General features: G+C 48.7%; 1 protein-coding gene across 1 annotated transcript in view; it reads left to right on the plus strand.

Annotated features, from left to right (window-relative positions):
* Nucleotides 1–22,730, plus strand: part of TEAD3 (TEA domain transcription factor 3) — a 53,115-nt gene that overhangs the window by 22,491 nt on the left and 7,894 nt on the right. Inside the window, exons 2-10 of the mRNA XM_029573579.1 lie at nt 10,272–10,336; nt 11,626–11,688; nt 11,820–11,882; nt 15,414–15,425; nt 16,459–16,602; nt 17,407–17,450; nt 18,116–18,177; nt 18,933–19,066; nt 20,677–20,850. Coding sequence (XP_029429439.1) covers nt 10,272–10,336; nt 11,626–11,688; nt 11,820–11,882; nt 15,414–15,425; nt 16,459–16,602; nt 17,407–17,450; nt 18,116–18,177; nt 18,933–19,066; nt 20,677–20,850 — 761 coding nt within the window. The remainder of the gene's footprint in view (nt 1–10,271; nt 10,337–11,625; nt 11,689–11,819; nt 11,883–15,413; nt 15,426–16,458; nt 16,603–17,406; nt 17,451–18,115; nt 18,178–18,932; nt 19,067–20,676; nt 20,851–22,730) is intronic.

The following is a 22,730-nucleotide window of genomic DNA, read 5'->3' on the forward strand; positions in this document are numbered from 1 at the left end:
GTTCTCATGACTTGTTGGTCTGGAACTCTTTCATTCAACCCTTTCTACAAACCTGGTCAAGGAGAAGCCATTTTTCTAGATGCTTTTCGAGATCATCTTGCCTTGGCAATGATCATTTCTACTGTGATATGCTGCAAATAGGAATAACCTTGGATCGTCTCCCCAAGAGCATCAATGGACAATTCATGTCATTTGCTTCCCTCTAGCAATGTCTCTCTTTCTAGACTTCACATGAGTCTCTTTATTGCTTCTCCTACCATCCTTCATTTTGTTTGTTAATGGAGCTTAAGGAAACCCTCTAACTTATCAGTATGAGTGGTGCAACATGCATCCGTTTCATGAGGAAACCAAAGATGTAGACTTCCAACTCCAAAAGAAAGCGTCTGGCACCATTCTCGGGCAGGAGAATCTCATGAAGCTCCAATGATACACTGAAGCATTTTCCAGTAGAAGAAAAGGTCTTGATTCAGGAGCTACATAAGGAATTATTTCTTCAAGGAATAGCCTCCCAGTGAAAGTGGTGGAGGCCAAACCCATAACAGAAATTGAGGGAGTCTGAAATAAGCACAGAGGATCCTTGGAGGAATGGGAGTGAAATCCAAGGCCTGTTAGGACTGGGGAGATTAGGTGGGCCTTGTGCTCCTGACCTGCTATCATTGTCTATTGACATCAGTAACACACACACACACACACACACCTAATATCCTCTCTAATGAAGGTCATCTTCACAATCTGGTTCTTTTCAGGCTGTAACATCTTCCATTGGATTCATGTAAACATTCTCCACATTTGATGTGCATAAGTTTTTGAGATCAGAGAGATCCCATTCTTCAAAACTCTATCACACCCAAACCTTTTTCTTAAAGGTCCTTTGGTTTATGACAGTGGGAAAAATCATCTGTATAAACTCAATAGAGTGTCATCTTATCAATAAATGCTGCTTCCGTTCAAGGGCCAGATTCAAAGATTTCCTAAATGTATGCAGAAAAAAATATAATAAATAAAGGTGCAAAAAAAACAAAACAATTTTTGAATGCTTATGTACTAAATTTAACAAATCTTCTTCAATGCAAAAACTCTTATAGAATCATTCCAAAAGAAATGTTTAAGGAGCTTGGCATCAGAACTTATGGTGCTTATATCTGCAATGCTTTCACATTTCTTTTCTTTTGAACCTTTTTTTATTATCGGGTTATATCTGATGTGGTGCTTTGCTTACGATTTCTCTTTTTGGTATACACTGCAAAAAAAAAAAAACCCAAAGAGAAATAGTGATACTTTTTAAAATTTCAGTGTAGTAGGAAAGGGCTCCGTTGAAATATTATCTTTAATGGTAGGAGACATAACCTTGGAAGATACCTTTCTACGCAGACTCTAATATCTTACGAGCATGGAAGGGGGGTCTTGAAAGCATCCTCGTCTCTGGATAATTCGTGCATTTCTTCAGTGTAGGGTTGCCAGCTAGCTCCAGATATTCAGACAAGTTGATCCAGGCCTGGTTTTATTCCATGGCCCGAAGGGACTTAAGAGTTTTGCTTTTCATAGGGAAGTCAGAACTACAAATCCCAGCATGCAGTGGGGTAAAAGCAGGACTGGCTCAACCTGTCAAACAAATTGTGTAACGACACTGCAGTGTGGCTGAGCTGCAACGCCACATGCGTGTCGCATTTCTACATTTCCTTTGGGGGGAGATCACATTGCGGGGGCCTTGATTTTTGACTGTAGCCTCGTACTCTTATCCGGGCGTCATTGGGGATGGGGTCAGATTAGGAGTGTTATGAGTTCGGGCCCTCACTTCTCATTGCGCTCTGCAGGGTAAGCAGCCCAGGAACCTGTGGGCCTGCTGTCGATACGCTGTGCTCTCCACGCACCAGTAGAACGTTCGTTCCTCGTTTGTGCCGACAAAGGGTCAGTGGTGATGGTGCACTGCGTTCTTTTTGGTTTGTGGTTTTTATTGTGTGTTTTGTTTTACAAACCGCTTCTATTGTATTACACTGGTTATGTGGTGTATGCATTTTTTAAATAAATGATGAGGCTTTGGCCCTTTGACTAGAGGTGGGATCTCATTTGCGAGGGATAAGCAAAAGCGGGGAACTCTTTACATCTCACAAGTCGTGAACCACAGACGAGCTGGGAAAATCTCATTGCTTTCTTTCCAGGGATTCCGGATAGCGTTGAAGCCCTCGCTCCCTCTTCACCTTTACCTTTCCCGGATCCTCCTTTCCCTTCCGGCCCCTACTTCCCATCTCCTTGCTTTGGGAAGGATTTCACCCCTTTTGCCGCGGAAGCCATGAAGGTGTCACGAGACCGAGATCCCGCGCCGGGGCATCGCAACCAATTCCCAGCCTGTGCCCTCCCCAGCTGCGGTGACGTGGGGAGTTTGATTGGCCGCAGCTGGCCCGTGAGGAGCTCTCCTGCTTCAAATTAAGAGGAAGCGAGTGGAAAATGTTTTCAAAAAGCCAGATGCACAGAGATTAAGGCAGCGGCGAAAGAGGCAGGAAGTTGGGCTTCATCCCTTCCACTCCTCCTCTTGTCGGGGTCACTGATTTGCTCGAGCCTTAGTTACAGCAGAGGCTTGGGTATGAATCCCGTCAGCGCCGCTCCCTCACTGTGGCACTCTGGGCAGTTCATTGCTCTCTTCTGCCTGCAGCGCCTCTCACTGCATTCTGGGGTTTATCTTTTTCTAAAGGCTTTGCTTCACCCCCTCTGGTGCAGAATCGCTGACTTGTTAACTGACCGCGGCTGCACTGGGTTCTGCCTTTCGTGAGCTCGCTCTTGGAGGTCGGCGGATCGAGGGGTGGTTTCCGAGGGACAAAATGTCCTTCCTCGGCACAGCTGGGACATCCGCGGAGCGCTGCAGGCCTACAAAGAGGGGGGCCCCGAGAGGTTGTTCTCCCGGGACTTGGCACAGGAGCGAGAGTTCGGGCGTCAGGCAAGTCCTTAAGTGGGACTGGGGTCACCTATTTTCTCGGGCAGGCACCGATGCCCCCACCATGAATCTTTCATCCTGTGGCTTGGGCATTGCCACCTTCAATGTGTCAGGGTTGTGCCACCTTAGGCAAACCGGATTTTTAGGTGGGTGAGCTGGGGAGGGGGGGTGTGCCCTGGGCATCCTGTGGTGGCGTGGCCCCGGCAGATCCCATTCCCATCGTGGCTGAAGAGAGGACTGGGGGTGGGTGCCATCAGTTTGAGGGGGGTGGGGAGCTGCTCTTTTCGCTCAGGGCAACATTTCCCCAAAATCCGGCCTTGTCCTTGGAGAGGAGGAGGAGAAAGAGGATCCAGAGTCTGGCAAAGGGGTGCAATTCCTTGGGGACAGCAATCCTTTCGTTTTAGAGTTTGTCTTGAATTAGGGGGGCAGAGCCCACTCCTGGGAGGTGCCAGGAGGCTCTGGAGAAGAGGAGGGGAGCTCATCCCGTGCCAGGTACCAGGGAAAGGAGCAGGATGAAAGGTAATTCAGGACGAAACCTCCTTTCGGGCCAGTACGATCACCCGCGGTGCCAGAAGCTGGGCCGCAGGGCACATTTCGTACATTTAAAAAAAAACAATCCCTTTACCCAAGCTGCCTTCTAATCTTTCTAGAGGTCCCAATAATGTAAACTCAGATTTTGGAAAAAACTAAAGCCAAACAGAAGAGCCTGCAACTTTCTATGTTGGAGATATATATATTATATATGGGTATGATATATATATAATGGGTATGATAATGGGTATGATATACATATATAATGGGTATGATATATATATATATATATATATATCATACCCATTATATATATATATATAATGGGTATGATATATATATATATATATATATCATACCCATTATATATATCTATATGGTGTATGAATTGGGTATGATATCATAATATATATATATATATATATATATCATACCCATTATATATGTATATCATACCCATTATCATACCCATTATATATATATATATATATATATATATATATAATGGGTATGAAATCGCACTGTAGGGAGAGGCGTTGACACAGGTGGAACAGCAAACCCGCGCGGCTGCTGCTGTTACCTTGCTAAATGAGTCCGCTCTAATGATTAAGGACGTGTATGAACCCCCCCTGCTCGTTTAGGTTCCCAAAGCAAATTAGCAAAGCCAGTGCTGGACAAAATGGCGCCTTGGGCAAGGGTTGCCACGGGCCGCCCTCCTCTTCCCTTTGCGACTCCTGGCGTCGTGCCCCCCTCCCCCCCCGGCGTCCGGACTGCTCACCCTTCCCCTTGCCTTGGCCCTGAATGGCGTCAGTGTGACATCACTGAATTCAGGGGGAGGAGCTTGCTGCCGTGACCTAACATGGTGCCGCCTGGCCTTGCTTTAACAAAAAAAAATAAAAAATACTTATAAAGGATGTAAAATGTGACCTGGAAGGCGAGGGATTAAAGGAGAAGAAACAGCAGAGCAGGGTCGTTAGGAAGACGCCTTCCTATGCATGCAAGGTGCGCTGGAAAGGTTTAGCAGATTCTGACAAACCCCTTTTTCTACTTAAAGCAATCAGAGCCCTTTAAAAGCAGAATTGCCTGAGTAACCTGCTGCCAGCACAGCTACAGAAAGGACCCTGCCTAGACCTCGTTTCTGGAGCACACGAATTACACCCAAAAAAGCCACCAACAGCAAGTGCCTCTGAGCTTTTACCGTTTTATTTTATTTATTTATTATTTTTATATATAGCGACATTCGATCTGAGATATCACACCGGTTTACATTCAGGTACTGTAGGTATTTCCCTATCCCCAGAGGGCTTCCAATCTAACTTTGTACCTGAGGCAATGCAGGGTAAAGTGACTTGCCCAAGGTCACAAGGGGCACCAGCGGGACTCGAACCCTGCTCTCCTGGGTCATAGCCCACTGCTCTAACCACTAGGCTATTCCTCCTCCCGTGCGGTCGCATTTTCTCTCCTCCAGCCTGTGAAGGTGAATGCCTTATTATTTGGGTGTGAATGTGGTTCGGGGACCCTGGGTGCTGCTGACCCCGCGGACCGGGCAGGCCATTCTCAGAGACGAGCCACGGGCTTCGTTTTGGTGCATGGGCACAAACGTCCCCCACACACTTTGCATCTCCTTTGTTTACAGGTGAAGGAAAGCAGCAGATTTGGAAATGGCCTCCTTCGTGCCCCGGGGATCCCCTTTACATGGCAGGCTGTGTTGGCATTTTTCTCTGTTCCAGTTTTGATGGTCAGTTACTGGTCCCCTCCTCTCTCGAGATACATAGATGGACAGACAGACAGACAGATATACTCAGACACATGAGTAACTGTCTTGCACTGTGATACTCAGTTTTACTGATGGCACTTCCCTTCTTTTCCTACGATCATATGTCCAGGCTGGCATGACAGATACACAAAGGGGTTTTTTTTTGTTTTGTTTTGTAGTTCCCTGGCTGCTCCGGATTATCCAGCAGCGATACCTGTTGGACAAGTCGTACAGGGTTTGATGGCCTCTGGCCTTCGTTCAGCCTAAGCAGTGAGGGAGCTCTGATTCTGTGATCCAGCATGGAGAAGATCCCCAATTCCAGAGTCCAGGCCACGTGCTTAAGGTGCTGTAGCACTGCCCCTCCTTACCTGCAGCCTCTCGGCTTGGACCTAGCTGCCTAGGAAGTATGTCTGTCTGCACAAGCAAGGGACAGAGTCCAAATGGAGCCAAAAAACCAGAACCGAATTCAAGAAAGGATCCTCTGGGACAAGTACAGGGGATCCTTAGTGATGGGAAAAGCCGGTAGGAAGGGAGAATGAGCCTTGCGTTTGCTAAGCTATCGTCACTGCTGGAGGATGTGGTCAAGGCAGCTAGCATCGCTGCACTTAAAAAGGGTTCGTACAAGTCCCAGGAAGGAAAGAGTTATTGAGCAGGTGACCTGGAGACCCAGCACTTTGTCATAGGGAATGAGCAGCAGGAAACGCAATCTGCTTTTAGGACTTGCCCGTGACAGAGACAGGATGCTGGGCTCGATGTGGCGCTTCTTAGGGGCGTATACCTGTACTGGACCGTACCGTCTTCCTCGCTCCTTGTAGGGGGTAATACAGTCAGGGTGACCTCACGCCGGGTCAGCTGCTTTGGCCCCTATTCCACGCAGGGATTTGTAGAGCTCAGGTTTCCTCACTGATGTCGCTGAGAAATCTGGAATCAGAAATCCAGGTACGGAATGGGTCAAAACCAGGAGCGCATCAGTCTGCTCAGGTTGACCTTGGGGGTAAGGTGGCAAACTCCAGAGAAAAATACAGGTTTCAGACTCAGGCTAATTCATCCCCCTGTTTTTCTGTGTCCCGTGACCAGTCCACGTCTGGCAGGGCTCCCCAGCACGCCCCAGCTCTCTTCTCCACTTTCTGTGCAAAAGCGCCACCTTCTGGCCAAGACAGATTCTGCTTGGACGAAGGGACAGGCAGGAGCAGCCAAGTCCCACTGCCGCTCCTTGTGACCTGCGGCAAGTCACTTCTCCCGCCATTGTCTCGAGTGCAAACTTAGATTGAGAGGCCTCTGGTGACAGGAAAATACCTACAGGACCTGATTTGAGGCTTGGGGGTAACCTGCATAGAGCAGCAGTTACTACCTTAAGAAACTTGCTGGGGCAGACTGGATGGACCATTTGGCTTTTTACTGCGTCACTACTATGTTAACTATGTATATAAATCAAATACATTGTAACAATTTCAGAACAATGGAGAGAAGCTGTCTGCAAGTATTAGGAGGTACAGGCTATACTGCTAGTCGGGGTCCCTTCCCAGCGTTCCTACAAGGAAGCACGCCCAGTACAAGAGCGAGTTTTCTAGCATGTAAACAGATGGACTCAGGACCAGTGCCAGCAGATTGAGTCGGAGCAAGCTGACGTCACAGTATATATATATATATATATATATACTCCTGCAGTGACCCCAGCCTGCCAGTATTCTCCGTCTCCAGCAGATGGTGGACGTGCATCTCCCTATGGGGATTGCTTCAGATTTGGAAGGAGAATTTTAGAAATGAAATACAGGGTGGTCCATGGAAAAGTAGCCCGCCTCCAATAACAGTGCATTTGGAGGCGGGCTACTTTTCCATGGGCCACCCTGTACAAAAAGCCCCGCTCTCCTGTGGTGATACCTGATGGTTCCCTCCCCCAGTTGAGAATTCCTGAGGTGATTTCTGTGGTCCCTCAGATGTGTGCCTTGGTCCAGGAGCTGCTTTATGCCAGCATGGGCTTACTTGATTGTACAGCTTAAAGGCAGCGGGTGCAGGAAGCCGAGCGCAGTGGTGATAGCAGGTGTCCTCTCCCCTCACAGCTGGAAACTGTCTCTGTACTCAGCCAGGTAAGGCTGAGCTCCAGTAAGTTTAAAAAAAAAAAAATAATAATAATAATTCAGGCGGTGAGGGAGCGTTTGCATTTTCCGAAAGTGGATGCGCTTGTCTCTTCCGTCTCTAAGCAGACGACTCTCCCCATGGAGGGAGGAGCAGCCTTGAAGGATGTGCATGATGGGAGGATTGAGGCCTTTGAAGCAGTGGCGATGACTTTACAGATCGCTTCCTGATGCGCTTTAGTGGCTCGCTCTTGTCTGCTCCTCGCAGGAGGATTATGATTCGGGGGTGAATTCCAGAGCAGTTATGGAACCCGCCGCTGCCTTTTTAGCTGATGCGGGCTGCGGTTTGGCCCGTACCTCGGCCAGAGGAGTGGCTTCCATGGTAGTAGCCAGATGTCAGCTATGGTTGTGGAATTGGTCAGCCGATGCGACCTCCAAAGGTAATCTTAGGAAATTGCCCTTTAGAGGCTCGCGTTTGTTCGGGAGCGAGTTGGCCGGTAAGTGGGGCGAATCTCTGGTTCCTTGGTTACCGGAGGATAAGAAGCAGTTGCAGCTCCCCTTTGATATGAGGGGTCGTTGCCGGGGTTCCAAGCAGTTTTGTCCCTACAGAGGGGTCAACCTTTCAGAGGACTCGGCCTTTCGGCAGGTCTCAGTCCTTTCTTTCTCAGACAGCCCAGGCGAGGAGCGGGCTCGGGTAGCAGATCCACCTGAGCCTCCCAATGAAGGTTTGCCGACCCACCTTCAGGAACAAGAGATAAGGGGGCGCCTCTCTCTCTTTTATCAGAGGTGGGTTGAGATCACATCGGATCAGTGGGTCCTGGAGGTGATGCGAGAAGGATATGCGATTGAATTTCGCAGTGTTTCTTGGCACGTGTTCATGGTGTCTCCTTGCCACTCCCCGCAGAAGAAGCAGGCAGTGCAATCTACGCTATTAAAGCTCCTCCGTCTAAAGGCTGTGGTCCCAGTGCCCCTGTCTCAAGAAAGTAGGGGCGATATTCCATTTATTTTGTTTTGCCCAAGATGGAGGGCTCCTTTCATCCCATCCTGGATCTCAAGGGAGTCAACCGTCATTTGCAGGTGACTCATTTTCACATGAAAACCTTGCATTCAGTGATGCTGGCTGTGCAGGCGGAGGAATTTCTGACATTTCTGGATCTGTCGAAGGCCTACCTTCATTTTCCCATCAGTTTGGAGCACCGTTTTCTGTGTTTTGCAGTGTTTGGGACGCCATTATCCGTTTCAAGTGCTGCGCTTTGGTCTAACCACTGCTCCCGGAACCTTTTCCAAGGTTATGGTGATACTAGCGGCAGAGCTGAGAAAAGATGGGATCCTGGTCCACCCGTATTTGGACAACTGGCTGATTTGAGCCAAGTCTCTGGCAGAGAGCCGCCCGGTGACCCACAAGGTGATCTCCTTGTTGCAGGAGCTCAGTTGGGTGGTGAACCTGACCAAGAGCAGTCTTCAGCCTTCTCGGTCATTGGAGTATCTGGGGGATCAGTTCGACACGACAAAGTATTCCTGCCAGTTGTTCGAATTCAGAAGTTGATGTCGCATGTGCATCTTCTGGTGAACACTATATGCCTGACAGTATGGTCCTATCTATAGGTACTCAGTTTGATGGCAGTAACCCTGGAAATGGTATTGTGGGAAAAGGTGCATATGCGTCTTCTTCAGCGCTCCCTGCTGTTTCATTGGAACCCGCAGGCTCAGGATTATTCAGTTTGCCTCCACTTGCCGATGGAAATTTGCTCTCTCCTCCAGTGGTGGTTGTGGGAGGATCATCTGAGAAAAGGGGTTTCCTTGACCTCTCCTAAACTGGTTGATTCTCACGACAGATGCGCGGATGTCAGGAGGCTTGTCTTACGGTATCTGGAGGTTTCTGAACCTTTTTGTAAGACGGATCGCCTGTTTGTCCTTCGTGGTGGGAGGAAGCAGGACGAACCAGCTTTGCGGGCTACTGTGGCTCGCTGGATTAAGGAGGTAGTCACGGCCGCCTATGTGAATGATGAAAAGCCATTGCCTACTCAGTTTAAGGCTCATTCCACTAGGGCTCAGCAAGGTCATGGGCGGAGGTTAGATTGTTGTCTCTTGTTGACATTTGCCAAGCTGCGACGTGGTCCTCCCTACACACTTTTCCCAGGTTCTATCTTCTGGATGTGCAGGCCCGGGAGGACGCAGCCTTTGCACATGAAGTGTTGACTGGACCATGGGCAGCCTCCCACCCTGTTTGAGAGTAGCTGTGGTACATCCCAATGGTCCTAGTCCATCTGTCTACACGCTAGGAAATACAGAAATTACTACTTACCTGATAATTTCGTTTTCCTTAGTGTAGACAGATGGACTCAGCTTCCCGCCTTTGGCTGTCGAATGATGTGTCAATGGTTGCCCTGTAGGGCTCCAGGCCTCAGGGGGTTACTAGTAAGTGTTCATCCAGTCCCTAGATTGGGGTACATACATTCTTACTTGAGTTCAGTGTTTCTTGTTGGTTGAGTACAGTAATGGTTGACTGTTTTTATTCAAGTTTTTTGCTATTCTGTCCACAGTTGCTTTTGAAGAGAATACTGGTGGGCTGGGGTCACTGCGGGAGTATATGTACTGTGACCTCAGCTTGCTCAGTCTCCATCTGCTGCTAGGGGAGCATAAACCCAGTGGTCCTGAGTCCATCTGTCTACACTAAGGAAAACAAAATGATCAGGTAAGAAGTAATTTCTCCAGTATGAAATGGGAACAAGAGAAATGTCTTCCTCAAACACATGGGAGAAAGGACAGTTATGGAGGGAGAAAGTTGGAATAGAAATGTTTTGTTAAGAGACGTGTTTTGCTTCTACAGAGGGAAGCCTCACTCTCCCCCCCCCCCCCCCACACCCCCCCATCTTCCATTCCCTTGAACCTAGTTAAAAAAAAAATAATTCTAAAAAGCTATCCCTAGAGGGACGAGAGGAGCTGCAGGCTTTTTCTTACCTTGATCTGTTTCTTGCAGGCCGTAATGAATTGATCGCAAGGTACATCAAGTTACGGACGGGGAAGACACGGACGAGAAAACAGGTAATCCTCGAGCTGCTTTTGCACCTGCTCCCAACATTGTCTGTTGAATTCCTAAGTTTCACCTGCTGGATCTGGTCTGGGCATCCGGAGGAGAGCAGAGCTATTTCCGAGCTCCTAGCCTATCTGGAGTTCAGAGGGAGTCTAGGATTTCTCGGTCTCCTCCATGACCACACACCAGCTCTTTCTCTATGAGAAATCAAGGACTTCATGCTGGCACAGCCGGGAGAACTGCAGGTCGGGACTGATACGTCACGGCCAAGCTGTGCAAACTCCAGGCACTTGTATAGCCAAGGTGGGGGGGGGGGGGGGGGGGGCTGTGGAGGTGCATTGGCAGAACAGTGTGTGCGTCTCAGTGCTGGAACAGAAGGAGGCGCTGCAGGGCAGGATTAGAGGTGCAGTGGCAGAGCTCACAGTGCTAGAATAGCAGGGAGGGCTGAAGAGCAGCTGTGTGTGTGAGGGTCTTAGTACCTAAATAGTAGAGGGCACTGCAGGGCTGGACTGAGCTGCATTGGCAGAGTTGTATATGGGATTGATGGTGTCCATATTGAAACAGCAGGAGGTGCTGCGGGGCAGGACCGAGGTGCATTGGCAGGGGCTGCGTGTGAGGTCAGGATGTCTGTATTGGAGTAGCAGGTCAGGATTGAAGTGCATTGGCAGAACTGAGTCTCTGTACTGTTACAGGAGCCTAGATCCGGAATAGCCAGGGGTGCAGACTGGGACAGAAGTGCACTGGCAGTGGGGGGAGAGGTTTGCTTTCTTGTATCGCAGTTTCTGTAGAACTTGCAACAGAAGTGCTTTTACCAAGAAGTATTAATACGTTAATAAGTATTATTACGTTACGCTATGCTTTACACACATTGTTATCTGTAAACCGGGTTGATGTGATGCTAGTCATGAAACTCGGTATAACAAAAATAATAAATAAATATAAGTAAATAATAATGGAGCATTACCACCAACAAGGTCAGTGCACAAAGATGTTTGGGTACAGTGCAGCTAGAAGAGGCACAAAGTGATGCAGGACAGGACTGAGAGTCACTGGCTGAGTTGTGTCAACATCTGGACTTGCTGGAATTTAGGATTAAAATGCCTTGACAGGATTCATGCGAGCGGCCTGCCGTGTCCGGCTGCGCCAGCCGCCCTCGGCCTCTCCCCAGTGGCCTCAGAAAAATGTGGTCTGAGAGTCAGGTGGCCCCCGTAGGCCAGGGTGCTAGCCAGTGTGTCAGCCGTGTGGGTTAATGTCTCCATTCTTGTTTGTGTTTTCCTCTGAACGCACTGGCGGGCCCCAGGTGTCCAGCCACATACAGGTCCTAGCACGGAAGAAGGTGCGCGAGTACCAGGTTGGCATCAAGGTACGTTGGCCACCCTGCCCATGGGCCCCCCCCTTGGCGTGCGAGCATGGGCAGCCCCTCCCTTCCGCCTCTTCTTCTCCTCTGGTTTACGGCTCTGCTGTTTCCCTTTCCTTCTGCTTTTCTCTCTGCAGGTCTCTAGCCACTTGCAGGTTCTAGCAAGACGGAAGTCTCGTGAGATTCAGTCCAAGCTGAAGGTACGGGCCTCCCCTGCCACACCCCCCCCCCCCCCCCCCACAAGCCACTGGCTGTACTGAGAACTAACACACTCGCCTCTGGGCTGGGCTTTGCTCCTGCTGCATCTTCTCGTATATCTTCCCTTCCTGAACCAGATCCTGGCTTCCAGCTGGCCTCACCGAGACGGGGGGGGGCGGGGGGGGGTGTCACAGTATAGATCTGCATCACTCGTGGTTCCAGACCCCTCCCAGATAGCCCTGCACGGGGGCCTGGCCATTGGCTTAAAGTGGATGAGTTGATTGTGGGGGGGGCTGTTGTCTTCCCAAATATTGTAACACTGGATACTGGGGGAAGGACTTTTCCCTTGATCTTCTCCGTATCGTGTGTGCGTTCCTCCCTTAAATGCTGCTCATGTTAAAGATCGCTCCCGGGTAGGAAGAGGACCTGCAGCTTCTGCAGGTGAAAGGGGGGGAGCCCGTGTGGCTTGGCAGAGCGCTAACTCCCCAAGGGAGGCTATTGCAATCCTGGGAGGTAGGAAGCAGGAACGCTTGTCTCTTGAGTGCTCAGCTGAGGCTCTTTCTCTCTTTCTCTCTCTCTCTGCTTAACCTTTCTTCTTCTCCCTGATAAACCCCTGCCATTGTCTGTACTGGGGAGAGGGGCAGCAGGTGCCTCGTATGTCCCTGCTGGAGATGTATGAAGACTTAGCCCTGAGATTTCTCTGCTGGGGATAAAGCATGGATCATAAAGAGTTTTCACCGTATCTGTGGTAATTGGAGGGTAACTTAATGTGTCACAGCTGGTCCCGACAGAAAGGGAAAATTCTTAAAAAAAAAAAAAAAAAATCAAATCCACGTAAGCGTGACGTGACAGGATGTGTGCTGTAGTGTAATTGCATATATGCAGGTAGATAAGCATGGGCCATACGCCAGGTGCAATTAAAAGCACTTAATTGTGTGTAATTACACTACAGTCAGCCTTGTGATATATCGCACTGCAACTACAAAACGGATGCATTGGAAAAAAGAATTGAATCACGTTTTGAATTGGATTGGGTTACGGGGAAGCACGGTGACCTGGTGATGTCATCGTCGAGGGTTGGCGCGGCCGCCTTCACAGCCTGTGCCGTGTCACGGGATCCGGTGCACCCTGTCACCGGGCACCCTCCAAAGCCGGGCCTGCCGAGGAGCTGGATCGGCTTCCAGAGTGTAAATTTGGGTTCTTCCATCGGGGAGGGGGGGGTGGGGAGAGGCGATGCAATGGAAGACGGCACCTCTGACCAATCAGGCGCAATCGGGTGCCATGGCGTCAGCTGCTGTTTGCGGTGGTTAATGACATCTCAAAGCCATTGTCGCACTTAAAGCAGTAGAGACAAGCTAGAGCGGCCCAAATACCGGCTTGACTCTTCAGTGGCTATTGTGTTTCCACTTTCATATTTATTCTTAAGTCCCTCTTCTATTATTTTTTTGTCCTAATGATGGGTTGGTCTTCCATTTTTACTTTCTTTATTCCAAAGAGCGTTCAAGTTTTATTGTGACCAGACTTGATGTCCTTAAAAAAAAAAAAAACAAAAGAAAACCCACACACAATGAAAAAAATAGTTTTCCTTGATTCCACCCTTGATCATGTTGTGTTCGTGCTGTAAATTATTAGTGTGACACCTGCATGAGGGTCAGGATCTTTCTGATGACAAACAGAACCGCAGCACCCTTTGATTTGTGTAGCTTAGCGGTGGCTAACTGGGAGGGGCTGTCAAACATGATTTGATCTTCTGAAATTAAATAGAAAATTGGAATGAAAGACAGGGATCACAATGTTATTGTTTGCTATAAAATCAACCCAAAACAGCCTGAAACTTAATCACAAGTCAATATCTTCATAAACAAAATTGCATTTGTGTAATAGCATGTGTAAAATATGTGAGCCAGCCTGGTAGCTGAGTGGCAGTGTCATGCGGTGCGAGGGGGGAGGGGGTCACCTGGGTTTGACTCCGCTCCCATGGCTGGTTGGGGCTGGGAATACTGCAGAGGCAGTGTCCATGGTCCCTGTGGGGGAGAGAGTCCCACTTATTGCCCAACAGTGACACCTAGTGGCCAGACTTGGGATCTGACATTGCAAGATTCCAGAGAGAGCCCCCAGTGTGTGGCCCCCAGCAGAGGAACATCACTGCCATGGTCAGGCCGAGTTGGGGGAGGAGAGCTATATAGAAACAAGGGGAAATCCCCCTCCCCCACCCCCAGGTAGTTGCAAAGGCAGTGCCATAGCCGAGTACAGATGAGTTGAATTGGAACTGGAAGACCAGAAAGAGAGCGAGGAAACTGCTGAGAAATGTGGGGTCCACTCTGTACATGAGAAGGGAGGGGTTTCCATGACTGCTCTTTTGACCGTATTAGTCCTGGAAAAAGCGCAGATTCTCTACAGGCCATCGGATCTTTTATTGGCTCAGCATAAAATGTATCCAAGGCTGATGTACGTGAGCTTCCTCAGAGCACACAAGGGAAAGGGGAGACTGTGCAGTCTTGAAAGCTCAGGGAGGACAGACCCAGTTCAGCAGGACCGGTCAGAGGTGGCGACATGAAGCTACGCCTCCCACTGAGATCTTGAGTGGAGGGGGGGAGGGGGGTTATACGCATACTTTTTCTTTGAAAATTTGGTGCAAAGCCTAAGCTAAAACATCTCTCTAGGGCTTTGTCCCAATATCAAACCCACCTTAGTAACTCAGCCCTGGGTTTTAACCTCTGTACCAGAATGTACCAGGAAGAGGGAGTCAAGAAGCCCACTCTGATAAGATCGCCTTTTAGGAACTTGGTCGGGGTGGCAGCTCTGTAATATACAGTTGTGGGGGGGGAGGGGGAGAACAGGTCCTCCCTGACCCACCCGTTGTGGCTGACCTCGGGCCTTCTCCTCTCTGAAGGTCTCTGTGTACACCAGCCTTCTGTCTTTACCTGTAATACTGTGACATTATCTTTGACAGAGGAATACATTCATGCAGGGCTAATAATTCTCCCTCCCCCCACACCTCTCTTCACATCCCTGTTGATCATGGAATACTACCATTACCTGCCTCCTGCCCCTAGCTTCTGCCCTTCTAAATCAGTTATTCCCTTATTTTTAACCATCTCCACCCCAATTCGCACCCAAGCTTGACCAATCATATGGCAGTGACAGCCCTCAGCCAGGGGCTACTCCCTCCAGAACCTGGTGTGCACACGTCCTGAATCCATCCAGTAGGTATCATCACCCTTGTGTGACAGCTGGGACTCCCTCCTTTCTGGGGGGAAGGGTACCCGGTAGAAGGTGGGGGTTGGTGCAGGAGTTGGCTGTGAGTGCCTCCTTTACAGAACTCCCCAGCCTCCGCCAGTGTAAGGAGCCGGGGTCAGGATTTGAACAGGGGCAGAGATGGTCTCGCGCATGACTGAGCCCGTTGGACCAGGCCCTTGCAGTTTGCATCTGTAAAGAACAATAGGAACTGTCAAATAATCTAATAGCTCAGAGATTAATGTCTGAAGTGGCGTTTTTTTGTAATATTTCTTTCCACTTTATTTTTTACACAGGCTATGAATTTGGTAAGTAAGATGTGATCAAGAATTATCGTGTTACATACCCCCCACCCCTGCATTTTTCTGTCGTCTTTCAGCTTTACTTACTGTCTGCTTTCTTTGGACCTCGTAACTTATTTTTAATTTCTCCATGCCTTTTTTTCTGATGCTGCAAATTATCTGAACTCTTTCTCACACTTTGCCCTTCTCTGTGGTTTCTCGGTTTTGTCATCCTCTCTAGCCCTCAGAAGTTTTACTTCACTTTTTAGGACTTTTCAACTCCATGTAAAAAAAATTAAGGGGACAGTTCTATCCATCCGTTCGTCTGTCTGGAAGCACAATAACCTCTGCAAACTTTGGGGATTAGGTAGAGCACAGCCCTCGATCCAAGAGAGAGAAAGTTGAAAAGTGCTAGAAAATCCAGCCAGAAGTGTGCCCCTTTCTCTCCGTCCTCTCCTTCTCACTGACTCTTTCTCTCCCCATGCTTTCTCCCTTATCGCTAGACCTCTGCCTCTCTCGTTCTTGCTCACTTAATTCCCCTGTCCTTTCTCTTCCTTTATATCTGTTGAGGTCCATATTCAGCAGAGCAGGGAGCAGGTAAGTTATCCTGGATAACTTTACTTGTACGTTCAGTGGAATGCAGTCGGTTATGCATTCTCGCTGAATAGACCCGGATAAAAGTCTGAGTTATCTGAATAAAATGATCCAGATAACTTTAGGGCTGCTCTCTGGAACCACCAGACTTAGACAGAAAACACTGAATAAGTTAGCCTCACCCCAGAATGCCTCCGATTTATCCGGGTAAGTTTTATCCAGCTAAAGTCTCACCCAGATACATCGGTGGCGATCGGCACGGTGGGAAATTCAAGTTCTGCAGTTTTGTCCAGTTAAGGCTGGACGTAGCGGAAGAACTCACTTTGAATATGGACCTGGTTGTATTTCTTGTCTCTCTCTGCCTTCCCTCCCATGCTCCACATCTCTTCCTCTGCCTCTCTCACTCTCTTCCCTCCTTTTGGCAGGAAGATGCTGATAGTACTGTTGGTGCTTTCCCCTTTTATAGGATCAGTTATCCAAGGACAAGGCCCTACAGAGTATGGCTTCCATGTCATCGGCTCAGATAGTGTCGGCCAGTGTTCTCCAGAGCAAACTCAGTGCACCCCCGCCGCCTCCTCTCCCGCAAGCTGTGTTTTCTGCTGCCTCCAGGGTAAGAGCCAGATGTGTGAATGGGAGAAGAAAGCACCGACCCCTGAGGTCTCAACCAGCCACAGCCTCTTCCTGTTATTCCCGGTCTTTTGTACTAAATCCAAGTCTCTACTGGTTATTTCCAGCCTTGCTGAGACTGTCAATTCCAGACAGTCACAAGCACTGGGCAGACCAGCTACTCCCAATCCCTTCCATTCATTCATAGTCTTTCCCAGCTAATTACTGCATGGGACAGATTAACGAGGAGAGGGCTTTATTTCCCAGTTTCTTCCAACTGCCCAAAGCCAATTTCAATTAATCCCAGTCTGTCTCAATCAAAAATAGTTTATATTGTGCAGTCCCCTACTGATAACCCATCTTAGTGAGGGTTAGTGCAGGGCATGGTGTGGAGAAGCTCCCAGTTTCACTGATGTCACCTGCTCCCAGTAGGAATCAATGTAGATATAGGGTACGAATGCTGCTGGGGGGATGGAGAAGGGTTTATCGCCCAGTTTGCCCTACCTTATTCTGCCAGCAATCACTGTAGGGAATGATAGAATTATGCTTTAGGAAGGATTTGTCGTTAATGTTCACATCTAAGGAAGTATTTTGTAGATGCATGGAACGGCCTCCCAATGGAGGCGGTGGAGACACGAACAGCATCTGTCTTGGAAAAAGCATTGGACAAGCACAGGGGACCTTAGAGGGAGTAGTAGGGATTGTAGAGGTGAAACAGTTGGTGGGGCTGGATAGGCCGTAGGGCCTTCTGTTGTTGTCATATTTCTGTTTGTAATTCCTGGTTCTTTTCCTCTGTCTCTGCACGCAGTACTGGGGTAGTCCCATCCAAGGACAGCCTGGACCCTCTCAGGAGTGAGTAAACAATCTTCTCTTTGTCTCTCTCCCCTTGCTCCTTTTTATTTGTATTGATCCTTTGACTCAGAGGAGAGGAGAATGAGGGACAATGTCATAAGAATAAAGATCCTCAGGTTGTTTTACAGTGGAAAGCAGAATTAAGCAGGGGGCTGGCTTATGGCCGCTTCCACCCCTGCTTATTGGGCTGACGGCAGCTTGCCCTGGTGCATGGCCCCTTAAAGCAATGTTACTCCACCTACACCTCACCAAGGGCCTTGGTGTGGCTCTTCTACACCAAGTAATTTTAAGAACAGGAAAAGCATGAGCTAAACTTTGAATACCAAGATTAAAGAAGACACTTGGTTTGTTATGAAGGTGATGCACTGAGAAAGGGAAGGGCTCTTGCAGAAGGAGCAGTGTGGAAAGGAGATCACAAGTATCGTACATTGGAGGAGTGAGAGCCATTAGAGGAAACGTCCTAAAGACATGGAAGGAGTAGGCAGAGATAGATCAAACTAGAGACTGGAGCTGCCTAAAGAAAAGGAGGTTTGGTGTATGGAGCGAGATAGCAGAGGACTTTATGGCAGTAATAGGACGTAGGCAAGTAATATGGGGGTTGGATGAAGCCTGCTTTTTTCTTGGTAATAATACATGTTTCCGCCTCTCTTTTTTTTTTTTTCCAGCATTAAACCATTTGCACAACCACATTACCCCATCCAAGCATCCATGCCTCCATCCCTAGCCAGTAAGTGTTTCCCTTAGGGACCGTTCTTGTGTGCGTGTGGAAGGAGATAGCAACATGACTTGCGTTCTGATTCCGCCCCTCTCCAAGGCGAAACTGATAGGCACGCACTTTCAGAAACTCGCCCGTGCTCTCTCAAAGATGAGTGTTAACAAACACGGGCGCCCACAACAGTGCCAACGTGCACAATCACATGCTCAAACGTATACTCACAGGCACATGTGAGTGTGCACTCATCCGTATGCTTTACTGCTTCCATGCAAATATTGGACCTGCTTGCACTGTCCAAATGTGCCTCATTTACAGACTGTCCGATATGAATTGGGATGTATGATTCTTCCTGAAACAGGAGCTACCACAGAACCATCTCTAGAAGTTAATTACTTTACTAAACTTAGGATAAATGCATCGACCTGATGGGGTATAACCCTAGAAAATGAGTCGCAAACATATATTGTTGGTCCAATTAAAGTTATCCTCTGCCTATTTGTTTCTACAAACTAAATTCATAATTTGTAGCTGTGCTGCTTCAGGAGTCCTGTGGAAACCCCTAAATGACTGTAGGGGTACAAGAATTTCTGGACGTCATAGCTCAGCCATGAGAACAATATTTATTTTGACATGCGAAAATATAGAGAAATTGGAAAAGACATCTTAAAAAGGATATGGGGTCATTTTTTTTAGAATTGGCATGGGGTTCTCAAACACAGAAGTAGATAATGTTTGAAAGTGTCTGGATTCTTTCTCTTTTATTTCAGATTTTGAGCCCCTGGCACCACTTCCACCATCCGCATCTGCTGTGCCAGTCTGGCAGGATCGCACCATTGCCTCTGCCAAGCTTCGTCTCCTTGAGTACTCCGCTTTCATGGAAGTACAGCGGGATCCTGACACGGTAATGCTGACAACCCTTGCCTGCTTTATTCAGGTTTCAAATGCTGTTTGTTTAGGCCTGTAACTTCCAGTAAGGATGCAAACCTCTCTGCCCTTCTGCCCTCCTGAGACCCACAGTAAACGATGCGGCAGATGGCTTTCCCTTACAGCTTCATGGATCTCCAGTATTTCCATGGACTTGGGCAAATCTGTGGAAGGTGAAAAATCACCCCTGGGTTGTGCAAGAGCTGCCATTACCCACGGGCCTTCTGATGACTTCATGCAAGCATGGATGAACGATTCCCCGCTACCGTTTGCTGGTAGTACAGGCATGGATGGTTGCACAGAAGTCTCTGCCCAGCTATCGACTGTGTCCAGGCACGAATGAGTGCGCAGTCACTGTGTCCAGGCACGAATGAGTGTGCAGTCACTGTGCGCCAGGCACAATCCTGAATGAAATCAAAGCTTGGTCCCGAGGCTTTACAGATCTGCAAGGGAAGCCCAAACAGCCAGCAGGGCCCAAGGCTGACCTGTGGTGCCATCTACTCTCTCATAAGCTACTAAGTAAGCCACAGAAGCAGCATCTATTGCAAGGATTATGTCAATCAATGAAGGTTCAAAACAGTAGATGCAGATTTTTAGTATCGTATATTGTGCTAAAAACAGCAAACAGACCTGGCCAGGGCATAGATGCAGAGAGGCCTCATAGATGTAACTTCCCTCCCCGCACCACGACCTCCGGGCCTGTGAGGATATGTAATGTTCAGGGAGGGGCAACTGAAGCCCAGGCCTGGTTTAGCGAATCTTCTGTTATTAACTTGGTGCCATAATAGTTTGTCATCAGTCTGTATTAGATTATAATACATTTTATTGGACCCTTCATAAGAATTATCCAAAGATGAGGGATGCACATGAGCTATGAAAGGATTCCTTCCTCACCCCTGCATGTGACACCGTTTCTGTGGATTTGTTTGCAGCTCTCTGCCTTAAACTGTTCTTCCAGCACAGCCACCCTAGGCTGAGCACAGACCCCGAACAAACTCTCCATCTCTTCTTCCGGCTGGGAACGGGTGGGGGCGAGTGAGCACCAACTCAAGAAAGGGCAAATTTCAGAGCCGGATAAACTAACCCGTCCGCAAACCACCCTCCCCCGCCCAGCCGAAGCTATGCCCCGGCTTCTACAGCGCCCCCATACTGTTAGCCAAGTTAAAGCGAGGCGTCCCCGGCAGCTTGGTTCGGTTTAGGGGGAGCGAAACAGCAGTTGCAAGGGGCATGGGGTGCTTTGAACTCGCTGGTGATCAAACAGTAACTGCCCCCGGGTACGTTCTCTTTAAAAGTTGGCTGCAGGTACTACACCTGCTCCTTTGAAAATGGCCCCCACCCTGCATTCTTCCAGGCCTGTGCTCCTCCGGGAAAGTTAACCCTGAATCAGACCTGCCAGCTGCTGTTAATTTCCTCAGTGGCCCCATCGACTGGTGGAAGACCGGTCCCCCAAACGGACAGCAGCGGGTGGTAGAGTTGAGGACTCTCCCTACGGAAAGGCGAGAGAGAGGGGGTCGCTGACGCGTGTGGGCGTCCCAGGCGGAGAATCGTCCTAACTCAGGATCTCCCATCTTCTCTTCTCCCCCACAGTACAGCAAACATCTTTTTGTCCACATCGGCCAGACAAATCCCTCGTACAGCGACCCTCTGCTGGAGGCGGTGGATATCCGGCAGATCTATGACAAGTTTCCTGAGAAGAAAGGAGGCCTGAAGGAGCTGTACGAGAAGGGACCCCAAAACTCCTTCTTCCTGGTCAAGTTCTGGGTAAGATTCACGTTACACGGCTTTCTGCGAGGGGGGAGCTGGGGCCCTGGAAAAGGATGCGTGGAGCAACCTGGGGCCACGTATGGTGGAGGGGAAGCCGAGCAGAGGAGGGGAGGGGGGGTTTATGTGGTGCTCCCTGGTCCACGAGCCTTTCTACATTTTCTTTTCATGGTAAGGACTGAGCGATGTGGATGGCCTTTTGGAGATTAAGACTTTCACCTCCGGCTTATTGCTAGGAAGTGTCCTGCACATTCATGTCAGCAGCTGGGCTGTTATGACATTTTCAGAATGTGTTTTTCACACCAAATCTTTGCAGGTGGGACTCTTGGGTGGTCTGTACGTGGCCTAATGGTGAGGGCGTATGGGGATTTTATACCTGTACGATGTTTTTAGAGTAGAATTGATTAGTTTTGTAATAATGGTATTTTTATGTCTTGTTTACCTCCTTCCATCTTTTCTTTGTAATCTCCAGTGAATGGGCTCAGCACTTGGAATTGTAAACAATGAGGTCCATATTTAAAAACCATTTAGACGGATAACATGATAATTATCCATCTAAATATCTTGCCCAGTTATATTCAGCCTTTATTTGGCTAAATTCTAGCCGGCTAATAGTTAGGAGCTAGAATTTAGACGGATAAGGTAGGGGCGTAACTGGGAGGTGTTGAGTTAGCCGGCTAACTCCGATATTGAGAGTTAACCGGATGACTTAGCTGGCTAAATCTGGGTGAGTCAAAGAGCTGTCCTAAAGTTAGCCAGGAGTAACCTACACGGAGTGGCAGTTACTACCCTTAACAGAAGCATGGTCGTATCCTACATGGAGTGGCAGTTCCTACCCTTAACAGAAACGTAGTGGTAACCTACACGGCGTGGCAGTTCCTACCCTTAACAGAAGCATGGTCGTATCCTACATGGAGTGGCAGTTCCTACCCTTAACAGAAGCATGGTCGTATCCTACATGGAGTGGCAGTTCCTACCCTTAACAGAAGCATGGTCGTATCCTACACGGCGTGGCAGTTCCTACCCTTAACAGAAGCATGGTCGTATCCTACATGGAGTGGCAGTTACTACCCTTAACAGAAACGTAGTGGTAACCTACACGGCGTGGCAGTTACTACCCTTAACAGAAGCATGGTGGTAACCTACACAGAACGGCAGTTACTACCCTTAACAGAAGCATGGTCGTATCCTACATGGAGTGGCAGTTACTACCCTTAACAGAAACGTAGTGGTAACCTACACGGCGTGGCAGTTCCTACCCTTAACAGAAGCATGGTGGTAACCTACACGGAACGGCAGTTACTACTGTAAACAAATTTCTGGGCAGACTTAATAACCCATCTGTTCTTTCTCTGCTGTTATTACTATCAGGCCGATACAGTACAGTGCGCTCCAACGGAGTGCACTGTACTGTAACCTGCCCTTGTACTGTAACCTGCCCTTGGACGCGCGTTTTCCCTTACCCCTTATTCAGTAAGGGGCGGAAAACGCGCATCCAACCCGCGGCACCTAATAGCGCCCTCAACATGCAAATGCATGTTGAGGGCGCTATTAGGTATGCCCGCGCGATACAGAAAGTAAAATGTGCAGCCAAGCCGCACATTTTACTTTAAGAAATTAGCGCCTACCTTTGGGTAGGCGCTAGTTTCTGCCGGCACCGGGAAAGTGCACAGAAAAGTGCATGGCGATATTAAGTCGGAGGTCCCGAAGGGTGAAAAAATGTTTTTAAATGGGCCGGCCCATATGTTATATAAGAGTGGACTTACCCTTCCCTGTTACCATCATGAGGGAACTTGATTAGACTTTTTTGAAGTAATGGAAACAGCTGTCAGCTCTTCCCAGAAGGATAGGCTGAAAAGCACCACTAGCTGCTTGTAACT

Source organism: Rhinatrema bivittatum, chromosome 12 (genome assembly GCF_901001135.1).
Source record: "Rhinatrema bivittatum chromosome 12, aRhiBiv1.1, whole genome shotgun sequence".
NCBI classification, from domain to species: Eukaryota; Metazoa; Chordata; class Amphibia; order Gymnophiona; family Rhinatrematidae; genus Rhinatrema; species Rhinatrema bivittatum.